A 12,127-nucleotide genomic window follows, 5' to 3' on the forward strand; every position below is an offset into this window, starting at 1 on the left:
AAGTCAGTGTAATTGAATTGAGATAAATCTACAAGACTAATAGTATTAGCTTGTACTTTATTATGAAACAGAGCTCTGGTGTTGGGTATTCAGGTATCCAACTTCTATCAAATCTTCATCTTAATATTCAATGTCGCTTGAAGATAGACATTTTCCTCCCTCTTAGTAAATATAAGGTGCATAATACAACTTGGTCTTCTGCAACTCTTTCGTACCTGGTCTACTCATGTAAAATGTCACTACATTTTGCATGTCTTTGTAGAATTAACCGCCCTAAAGTTTATTTATTATTTTTGTTCTTTAACTTAAACATAATATCTTTAGACTTTTTTCCGTATGATATAATTACAATCATCTTTCTTCCATTCACATGGTAGGTTTCTATTCAAATAAAATTAATTTAATTGATAATTTGGGAATAAAAATATCTTTCCTATCTCAATTTCGTTTGGAAATTAGTAGTAAACTGATGCAAATTGTAATCATACGTCTTTTACCTGGAGTTTCTATTACTCCACTCAACTAGACTTTTTTTCACTTCATAGAGCTTAGAATTTGTTCTTGACCGTCACTTCGGGCATCAGATGTCTAGAAGCAAGTCTCCTATTCTAGCACTTCATAGGCAAGGAGTTTTCTGAGGCATAAAGTGTCAGATATACCAAAAAGAATGACGTCTTGGATTCCGGGGCACACTCCATTTCACCACCTAGTAGTTTCTATATGGTACCTTTTTTCTTTCTTATCATTATTTCATTTTAGCAAAATGTTTTATTAGTTTTATATATATTAAAAAGAATAATAAACCCTCATTTTCTCTTTGACGTTACTGTCACCCTCTCCTTCCTTCTCCCGGCACAATGCATTGCAAAAACAGTTACGTCAAACCTGTAAATCCTCATAGCTCCTAGACCTTATAACAAAGGGCATCCTATGTTTTATTTAAAAAACAAAATTGGTACATATAGTCGGTTATTTTTTGTTTAATTAATCTGTTGTAAGAAAATATCAGCTATTTTCCATTACAGGACAAGTTTTGATTTATATTCATGTTATTAGACTTATCTTATTATTTCTAATAATTCACCCAGTAGGGACATCTTTATGGAAAGACCAAGAGGTGCCCTTAAATACTTTGAAAACGCACAGAGTTGGGAAATTTGACAACCTACTTTGAACAAAGAAGATAGTGTAACTTATCAAGTTATAACAGGTTATTATTCACAAAATAACTTGTTAACAGTTATTTAGAGAGGTAAATTAAAAAAAAAATTCAGAGAGGGAAAATTTCAGGGGAATAACCTCAAGAACCTCCCATCCCCCGTAAGTTAGAAAATTATTTGGAAATTCAGATTTGGTATACCCACCTCCCCATAGATTATTTTAGCAACTTCTCATTTATTTAATAACAGTATTATGAGTATATATTCATTGTGGAATACTATTAAATTCAACTTTTTATCTCTCCCGGTGAATTTTGGTAATTTATCACTATCTATAAATTAAACTTATCATCATGATATATTTCAGCTTAGTATATGTTAGTGATTTAGGCATCTTCAAAAGCCGCCAAAATAACCGTCAAAAGCGCGCTTTCTGGCAGATCACCAGGTGTTAAGTTTGTTTTGCTATGCTTGAAGTCTAAGGGTATGATATGTTTTGTTTATAACAAGCTGCTGTGTTTAAATGCTCAAGAATTTTGTTGTCTTTTTAGTTTGCGAGTACACCAAAAGTGATTAACAGGTATTTGATGTGATAACATTTATCTTCCATTATCTTTTTGTTTTCATTAACTCTTACTACTTTAAATTAAGAGAAAATTCTAATTATGTCACTTGATAAATGAAGATATTGAAAGTTAATATGTAAATATTTTTTATGTATTAACATAATTTTGATTCTGTTGCTAATGTCTAGCTAATTGTATTAATTACATTTGAATAAACAATTAGAATTGTAAATAGTATTGATTGATTTATGTAACTGCTTTGGAGTAATACATGATCTGATTAGCCTTATGAACCATTATGACCAAGATGAATCCACTAAGATTTATATTAAATATACTGTGAAATCATGTCTCTCCATTAAAAAAAAAAAAATGAATGTTAATTTGTTTAAACATTCTTAAATTAAATATTTTTTATCATATTGCTATGGTTGAGAGTGTTTAGGTGAGAACCTAAAGACCTTTTTTTTATTTAGTTAGTTTGCCAAATAATGGTGAACGTTACCAAACTTAAATGCCTGATCGCGCTTAACTGTCTTTAGGAAACATCATTTATGAAAGGAATATACTCCATAGGAAGGTGTAAAGTTAGGAGTAAGTATTTGTAGATTGACTCATAGCATAGGAAGTATTTCAATAAAACAACATGATAAAAAATCTTTATATATGTCCACATAGAATGCCTGGGAACCCCAAAGATGAATCTAATAGAGAAACTCATAATTCTTATCTCAAGTTTAGCAGTCAGTCATCCATACAGAAGGCTAATGTCGAATTAGGGAAGTATAAGGGAGGATACTACTAGCTGCCTGGTAATTGGCAATTACAGATTATAAGGAACTGTTGCAAGGATAATGATCGATTTTGTGTGATTTGATAAATGAGTTTGCGGAAATATTTCTGGACAGGATTTGATCAAACGTAACTAACATTATTTTTGTAGGTTCCATTAAAATTGAGAAATTAACTTTTCTTTTAAATTAAATAAATTTTACTTGTTAAAACTTTTTGTTAAGTTTAAACAAAAATTTATTTGTTCATTACTTTTTATCTCTGGTTACTGCTGTTTATGTTATTTTTTTATTTGCTGCTGATTTGACATTTTCTTTTGGTTAGTTTTGTTTCACTTATTCAATAATTCTATTAGTTAAATGTGTTTGTCATGTACATTATGATGAATTGAGTTCAGCGCTAGAGCATGGCCACTTGAAGGTACAAATGCTGATCTTATAAACATTGTCATACATCAAAATATAATAATTGGCCATGGGTGGGACAAACAGAATATGATCTTGTAGGATATCAATGCTGGGTTATTGAGCATTAAGGACCTGGGTATCAACTAGTTTCACTCAGCAATTTTCTTCCTTTTTTTAATGAACTGCTTAACCCTCTTATAATGATGATCATTGGTTATTATTTTATTTTTGTTTCTGATGTCAGGTCTAATATGAAGTAAAAATAAAATTATTCTAAGAAGAAAAAACTTATTGATCATTTCATACTATTTGTTTAAAACATTTCTATAATATCATTTTTAATTAGAAGTACTAAGTAGTAAAAGTATTTTGTAGAAAATAATTTGTTATATTCAATGGGGGAAATGGGCAGATTATAAATAGTGAAGGAATTTTACAATTATGTTTAAGATAATTATTTTTCCTCATTAAAAAATGGTTAATCTTAATGTGTTTTTTGTATTCTTTGCTTATATTTTTCTCTTTTTTAGCTGCACCTGAAATGGGCTAAAGATGATGAATAAAAGGAAACAAAAACTTGAAACAAAGCCCGAAGAGCTGTTTCCAACAGAAAGGGATCCATTGATGGATTATGATGTGACTTCCGATTGGTTTTCAAGTAGTAATAACTCTGATTTAGACATTCCTCCAAATGCTATTTACGATGACTTTTTCAATCTTCTTGATCTGCCTCTGAATTTCGAAGATGAACCATTATCTCATGAGAATAAAGAAATTTTCCAAGAGCTTTACTGTACAAGTACTCCTAAATCTTCCCGACCATCAGTTTCTAAGATCTTCAATGATTCTGGTATTGATGAGCTTGGGGTGAAGAAAATTAAAAAGGAAAGTAATGATTCGTATCATGTCTTGGAAGATATTACAAGTAAGATAAATTCGTTTAACAACAGTAGTTTTTCAAATCTCAGTTATCTTTCTAATCAGTCCAAATGTAATGATACTTCCAGTGAGACTTCGTTTAAAAAACATGTGAATATTTTACGAAAGGATTTTGTTCTGCAGAATAAGAATAAAAGTATTGATTATACCCGTAGCATCACTAAAGAACAAATGGTATATTACACTGGAATTAAAAATTATAATGTTGCCATTGCTGTATTGAAACACATTAAAATGCCAAAGTGTGAAGTATCAAGTTTTAAGATGGAATTAATGGCTCTAATGAAATTGCGACTTGATCTTCCTTGGCTAGACATGTCTTTTCGATTTTCTATCTCTGAAAGTGTCTTGATGAAAACTGTCAAGAAAGCATTTGATGTAATGAGTTACTCCCTTGAGGATTTATTGCCTTGGCATTCTCAAAGAAAGATATCAAGAAGGACAGTGAACAGAACCTACTATATTTATTCACTTATTAGTGGTGAGTCTTCGCACATTCTAATTTTACTAACTGATTCCAAGAAACCAGTCTTGTTTGTTTCTGAAAATTACGATACAAATATTTCTACTCTCCCTGTTATTCTTAACAGATGTTCTGCCTTTTTGATCCCAGGAGATGTTGTTTCTATATCAGATGCAAATGGGATCAATATGTTCTATACCATAAACAATCAACACCAAGCATTATTCCTCAATTCTCCTTCTCCACATAATTATTCTGTTATTGAAAAATGCCACCTCGTTATGACAGAACTTCTGTCTGAATTTGCTTTTTTAACTAGGCAAAATTCTTCTTTTGAATTGTCTAAATTGGCAAAGGTTGCCTGTGCAATTGTCAATATAAATTCTGTTTCTGAAGTTAGTTTATCACAGCTGCAAAAAATGTATGAAAAAAGTTCTCGTATTATCCGTAAATGACTATAAGAAAATGTTTGATTTTTAATACATATTAGTGGTAAGTTTGTACAATGATTTTATAAAATCAGAATGCTCTCTCTATTGATCTAATTTTTTTTTGTTAGATTAGTGTTCAATGTTTCATTGAACTAGTTTTGAATTATTAATTATTCACCTTTAATTAAATGGTTAGGGTTAGAGGGCTTTCTTTATGTTTTATTTACTTAAACTTCTTTTTTATATATTATTCCTTTTTAAATGGTTTTTTTTAACTCTCTTATGAAAAGGGAGGAGTATGTATTTTTAAATTGTTAGAAGTGCATGTTTTACCTGAATTATATAACTGGAAATTCAGCTGATGTTTAGATCATATGACTTCAATTATTTCGTTACTGTTATTTCTTTTGGAATTCTACAATTTATACATTTTAACTTACCTAGTAATTTATTTTTAAAAATAATTTCGAGTCCCTAAATCATTTCTTTATTTTTCATTTTGAAATTATGAGTAATTAATCAAATAACTAAAAAAAATATTATTAAGAAAACTTATAATGATTGCTAAATTATAGATCATTAAGATTGATTTTTGATATCATAATTTTCAAGTGTGCAATATTCATATATTACTTTCACTCATATAATTCATAAAACTAAAAATTTTATTTAAGGGAACAGCGCAATTTATTTATTTTTATGAACATAGAATTTTATTTTATTAATATTTTTTATTTGTTTTTGTGATCTACAAATATATATGTATATATATTATATATACCTTTCTGGATTATTTATGTATTTTAATCAAGGAATATTCTTCCCAAATTACCTTCATTAGAGTTTTATTTAATGTATTGCTCTCATGATATTTTTATGATGGTCTTTCATACATTTTTATTGATGTATTTTTTCTTATCATCATGTGCAATTTGAATTGAAATAATTATGGAAACAAAACATTAATTTCAAATATGGATCAAGTGAGTCAAATGTAATGTGACACCTTAATGTATATTAATCATAATCGTATGCAATACTCATAGTATATATTAATTTATCTCATATTTTTTCGATTCTGTATTTAGTATTGAATAATAATATTATAATAAATTGAAATTGTAAATTATACAAAAAATAAGTAATGCTATTTAAATATGTATTTATGCTATGTTATTATATTTTTATACTTTTATATTTCTATGTTTTGTGCTATTAAAGTCTATCGTGTATCTGTTGTAATAAAATCATTTCCCTATCATGTCACAATAATTTGAATAACAAAGTTTATTAACATATTTAATGGATTATTAGGTTACTGATTTTAAAAACTGATGACATATTCTTACTTCAATTGTAAACTTTTAAATCTATAAATATTTATTTTTAGCAGGTGAAAGAATATATTTTTAGCATGTAGTAAACAATATATTTTAAGTAGGCAGTAAAATTGATTAAATGAACATACCTCGTTGATGAAATCAGATTTTCTTATGAGGTAAATAAAGATGAGTTAATAGTTGACCATGGATTTATATAACTGAGGAGGAGATGATTGGGGGTATTGTCAATGATATATATTAATTAGTATATTCACAATAACGCCCTTATTCACCATTCTAATGACTAAGAAGTTATCCTACATTTCAATCTGTACCATCATTTCCAATCATCTCCTACATCCTCATTCTGTTTCTTATAATTTTTCTCCTCAATTCATCAAATATATTTCCTTCATTCAATCATTTTAAAATCCCATAGCATCATTATCAAAGCAGATGTAAATATATTGTTCCATGCTGCAGTGTAATGTTGAAAATGAAAGACTATTTTACCCATTCAACAATTTGAAGTTGAAGGAAGGCTATATGACAAATCTGTAAATATAAATTTTTTTTCTAATTTAAAATTTTGAATGAATCTTGAAGTTTGAAAAATTACTGGTCAAAGTACATTTTGATTCTTAAAAATTAACCAATACACACCCCAAGATTTTATCAAAATGCTATTGAGCCTTCTATCTTGTAACCATGGTGGTCACTTCTTGCAGAAAGTGGAAGAAATTCTACATCCACTAGGACTTGTATTGGTTCATTTAAAGTTAACTTATATGCTCTGGTGATGCGAAGCAGAGCTACTTTCTGAGTCAATACTGACATATTTTGTTGCCTATGTAGTTAAGCATTAAAAGGGAGCACAGCTGAGTGGGCAAAAAAAAAAAGCTTCTGAACTTTGAAGAATTTTATTTCCTATACAGTTCAGTCATTATAAAAGATAGCATTTTTTCAGTTTTGAGAGCATTGAGTATAAGATTTGGGATATAGACAAATTTTTCATGAATACCAACAGCGTCTTTAGTTTTGCTATAAAAGAAGACATTAAGGCATTTTTGTTAAAGATTTGTCTGTTGTGTGAATACTACTCAGGTGTAAAAAACTCTTTGGACAGACACAAGATGTTAGTTATTCTTTCTTAAATAATATATGCTGATAAAGTTCTGTATGAGTAAACAGTATACTTTATACAATTAGATCTGACCATGTGTTGCCTCTTGATTTCATTCCTATCCTTTATAAGAGTATCAATCCATGCTTCTCAGTTCCTGCAAAGTTGGATAATTTTTTTAAGGGAAAGAAATTATGGTAGTACCCTCCCAGTGGGTCAAGCTTACATTGCTTTCCCTTGTTTTTCTCATCCTACATGACTAAACCACTTTAATTGTTGGTTTTCAAGAAAAATCTTTAGCTCTGCCACCTCCAGGTCCTTTTTATCCATTCATTCCTAATATTGTTCCTCCTGGTCTTTACTACGGCTGGCTATTCCAGATTATAATTTTAGTATGTTTTATCGCAGGTGTTACGGCGGTTAGTGGTTCAAAAGGAGCCTAAAAAAGAAAGCTTAACACTATTACAAAATTTAATCAATTGAACAAAAGATAAAAAAAAGTCTTATATCACCGGTGATTGGTGGGACCCCAGTTGTGGTTGTTCTGAGTGGATATTCTCGTGGAAGTAGATCGACAAAAGGGACGTACGTCCGCCTGCCTTGTCCTCTTGGAGGATGAGTCGAAGAAGTCTGCCCGCCGTGGCTAAGATGATTTAGCTGGCGAAGATGGTCAGAATGCTGGCAACTACGAGTGCGTAGTGATGAGAAAATGGAGAAGATATGTGTATGCAGTGAGACGTTAAGAAGTTGTCTGTCTATCTTTCAGTATCAAAAGAAAAGAAAAACATATGTTTTTTTAAACAATAAAAACATATGTTATACAGTCGATTTTCATTTCGTTAAACGATGTTTTGACCGCAACAGCTGGCTTTCTTGGCCAACTTTCTCTTCCATGAGATTTCAAAGTTACAAAAACTTCAAGATTTCCTGTCAGATGACTATGACAAGTAATTGGCAGTTATTGCAAGAACATCTCAATTTAAACATCTGTGAAACTTACTTATAAGTATGATTGTTGACAAAGGAAATCGCTTAAAAAAAAATTGGTTTCCAAAAATGGTGAGGCTAAAAAAAAGTTTTTAATGGATAACAGTCAAGAGCCCAAACCACTTAAGATCAACTTCTAAGTAACAGAATAAATTGAAATTATTGATAGAAGTTTCCATTTATGTTATAGTGTTTCTAAAAAACAAAACATTTGGTCCTTCCTATATCATTGGTTATTATTATTATTTAAAAAATATATGATTCAGCCGACATATAATGGTTTTCATTTTTAGAATATGCAGACAGCATAATCGCAAATATGCAATAATAATACTCTAACTCAGAATGTTACAACAGACTTGGCAGTGATGGAGTGCCGAAAGATCTTAAAGCAACTACAGCTGAGGGAACCCCATGTAGTGCTGCAATGGGTTCCTCCGCACTGCTAAATTGAAGGAAACGAAAAAGGAAGTACTCTTACTGAAAGAGGTTTTCTTTAGTCCCAACCAAACCTTCCCCTACCGTATAGGCAATAAAAATAGGTATTGAGGCAATAAAAAAAACTCATAGTTCGTCAGAGGCATTGCAGAAAGTAAATCATGTGCACCCTTGCTGTTGGAACCGATAACATGAAATCCTGCCAAGAAGACCTGGTTTGAACTCTTTTAGGATGCAGACCGGCCATGATTTTCTGTCAAAACATCTCTTCAAAATTGATGTCTTTGAGAGCTCACTCAGCAAGCTTTGCCAACTCGGATAAATGACGTCGGCATACTTAGAAACTTGTCCATTATTACAAGACATAAGAAATAGTGTCACTCAAGAAGAGGTAATATGGGTAAAAAAAGTAAATTATATTGGACTGCGCGAGCACGGCTGGCCGAAGTGCCTCGTATTTTGGCGTTATAAAAACAATAATCGCAAATAAAATTATTATTTAAATCTTAGTTCGAATAAAGCATTTTCATTAATACATTATCCAATTTGTTATCTAATAAAACGTTTCGGGCTAACTAAAGACTATTGGCGTCAAAAAATGATAGTACATATCGATCAAGTTTCGGATCTCTGAACCATGTCGTCTACTTAGAAAACAAAAATGGACAAGAACGAAATGTGTTCCTTATATAGTAATACAGTACAAAGAACACCAGGAATGCTGTATGGATATGTAGTTTACAGAAACTGAAGAAATTAATTTCAATTCCTTTGACTATCAAGAAATATAATAAAATAAATAACTAATAATAATTCAGTTATAATTTGTAATAGTCTAGGCAAATTACCAGTTAACTTAGAAGTAATTGTCAAGTAATTTCTTTCAATGTTTTCCAATGTGAAACTTGGTGCAAAAGGCGATAGTAAAATGTTATCACTCCCTAAGTGTGCGTTGGCCAATATTATGTTTTTTTTGTTTATATTAAATTTCAATCTGAAGTTAAATGCACCATAAAAAGTTTGTAATGAATAATTTCCTTAGAATAGTAGTTTTCAAGATAATTGTCAAAAAATATATATTGGTTTTGAAAAACTCGGGAATTATTGAATACACAGAAGCCCATTAGAGCTAAATTTAAATCCCGTTAAATAGGCTATAAAATAGTTTACGATGATATTTCAGCTACTATTAATACTTAAGGAGTTATAGACCTAAAAATATATGGCGGCCCTTTATAGAAATATTTCATATTTGGCCTACACACTTGGAGGGACTGGGAAACTTTTTAGTGTTTTTCAAAAATTTTTAAATAGGAATCCATTGAAAGAAATCAGTTTACAATTACTTCTAGATATAGGGAAATGTTTACAACACTATAAAGGTGATATTTGATCAAACCAGAAGTGAGGTAAACAAAGAAAGCTTGGGAAAATAAAATATAATTAGTAGTGAGAGCCATAGATAATTTTCTTTAAAAAGGAACCATAATAATGTTACCATCTCATAATTTGAAAAAATCAGTAATTTTTTGCGTGTCAGAAAACGAGTATATTCTAGCCACGCAAAGTTTTGGATTTCGATTCCTAGTTATTAATTAAATCAATTTAAAAAGTTTCGAGTTAATTTATAGGTGTTTTATAAATATAATACGAGAAAACATTATTTATAGTATAAAATAGATTTGGAATCCGTACATCGGTGATAAAATAATGGTTACCAGGAACCATGCAGTTTTGTTTTATTTGATATGCAAGCCTTTGTGTGATTTAAAATATAAATATCTGTGTTGTAAATGAAGCTACAAAAACCTATTTATCTACTAAGATAGGTAAGGTCTATAAAAAGATAATCCAAAATTATAAAGTTAATATCGAATAAGAGTTTACAGTGTATAAGTATGATATATGTATAAATAGTTGACCGTAGAAATTTATATATAAGAAGATGGTCAGGGTTGCGGTCAAAAGAGAAACAAAAATAGTTTACAACTATTTATTTTTCGACGTTTCGTCCCACTTTGCAGGGCTTCATCAGGGCTAAAAAGATACAAAAAAAACTGAGAATATTACAACAATAAGGCAATTTAAGCTAGGATAAATATTATGTAAAAAATATTTTTAAAAATTATGTAAAATAATTTTTACATAATATTTATCCTAGCTTAAATTGCCTTATTGTTGTAATATTCTCAGTTTTTTTAAAAATCTGTTTAGCCCTGCAAAGTGTGGCGAAACGTCGGAAAATAAATAGTTGTAAACTATTTTTGTTTCTCCTTTGACCGCAACCCTGACCATCTTCCTATACAGGAAAATAAATAGTTGTAAACTATTTTTGTTTCTCTTTTGACCGCAACCCTGACCAATCTATATATAAGTATTATAGATCATCAGACAGAAGTTTTATTTTTTATAAGTCACTTTGACTGATTTCTTGATAATCTAACGTCCAAATAACGTTATCTAAATATATTTTATTTTAACCGCTGTATAAACAAGTATTTTAATGAGGTGTTAATGGTTTACAGTAGATTCTATATAATATGGTCGTGCAGTCAGTAATCATTCATAAAGAAGTTAAACTTATTTCCCATTGTAGGATATTTTTCGCTTTCTTACCCATTGTACTATAAATATCTTTATCTCATTGTACTATATTTCTTCCTTTGCACATTTTATTATGTTAAATTCAATTTTTCCACCATTTGTACATTTGTAATCAATAGTTACGTATTTTATTATGTTAATTCCAATTACTTGTTATTTAAATTTTTTCCCACACCTTTCATTATGTTTATTTCCTTATTTACATGAGAACTGTCTGATTTTTAATAACTTTCTTTTTCATTTGTTCAGTATAATTCTTACCTGTACAATATTATATTATATTTTCTATTAATACTTTACATACTGACTTCAAAATTTCAACGGTCACTGAATGCATAGGAACTTATAAACGTTTTTATGAAAAATTACTGGGATATCCAAACTCACTCAGGGCCTGAAATTCAGGTAGAAACGTCGGCACAAATAAATAAATTTTATTAATAAAAGAAAGATGATCCAGGTGCGGTCTAATGTAATTTGGGATGTGTCTAATTTAATGTGGGTCAGAGGTGTGGAAAAATAGATATACTATAGCTAACATTGTCTTATTGACAATAATGAACCATTAGTAAATAAATATCGCACCCATGGCAATCTTAGCTATTGTTTCATCTAAAGCTAATTTTTACCCATATCTGGTGCGAGCCATCATTTTCTAACTATAATTATTAGATGAATTGGAGGCTTTAAAATCCTTAAGATGGACTTAAATTTAAAAAAAAGACAATCTAAATCCAAATAAGTTTTATTTATTTGCGTATTATTACTGATCGCACCCCCGGCCATCAAAGAACAAGTATTAGGTTGCCATGGGGGTCCTAGCCGCTGTTTCTTGAACGAGTAGCATGTTTACAGGCATGACACGAATGGATCAAACGCCCCTATTGTTAAAGCC

General features: G+C 29.9%; 1 protein-coding gene across 4 annotated transcripts; it reads left to right on the forward strand.

The window, feature by feature from the left end:
* The first annotated feature begins 397 nt into the window (after window positions 1-397).
* On the forward strand, window positions 398-5,982 carry LOC106680531 (uncharacterized). 4 transcript variants are annotated; one of them, XM_014420302.3, is made up of 2 exons: window positions 398-723; window positions 3,456-5,982. In XM_014420302.3, the coding sequence occupies exon 2, from the start codon at window positions 3,478-3,480 to the stop codon at window positions 4,780-4,782; it is 1,305 nt and encodes a 434-aa protein (XP_014275788.1). In that variant the 5' UTR covers window positions 398-723; window positions 3,456-3,477; the 3' UTR covers window positions 4,783-5,982. The 4 variants fall into 4 exon arrangements, with proteins under 4 accessions (XP_014275788.1, XP_066902191.1, XP_014275787.1 ...); XM_067046090.1 differs by lacking the exon at window positions 398-723 and adding an exon at window positions 1,298-1,477; XM_014420301.3 differs by lacking the exon at window positions 398-723 and adding an exon at window positions 1,544-1,740 and having other exon boundaries at window positions 3,456-5,981.
* The last annotated feature ends 6,145 nt before the right edge of the window (window positions 5,983-12,127 follow it).

The sequence above is a fragment of the Halyomorpha halys genome, unplaced genomic scaffold (assembly GCF_000696795.3).
Source record: "Halyomorpha halys isolate HHAL.00 unplaced genomic scaffold, Hhal_1.1 Scaffold265.1, whole genome shotgun sequence".
NCBI lineage: Eukaryota > Metazoa > Arthropoda > Insecta > Hemiptera > Pentatomidae > Halyomorpha > Halyomorpha halys.

Coding starts and splice junctions, on each gene's coding strand:
- LOC106680531 (XM_014420302.3), top strand. CDS start 3,478: ATGATGAATAAAAGGAAACAAAAACTTGAAACAAAGCCCGAAGAGCTG.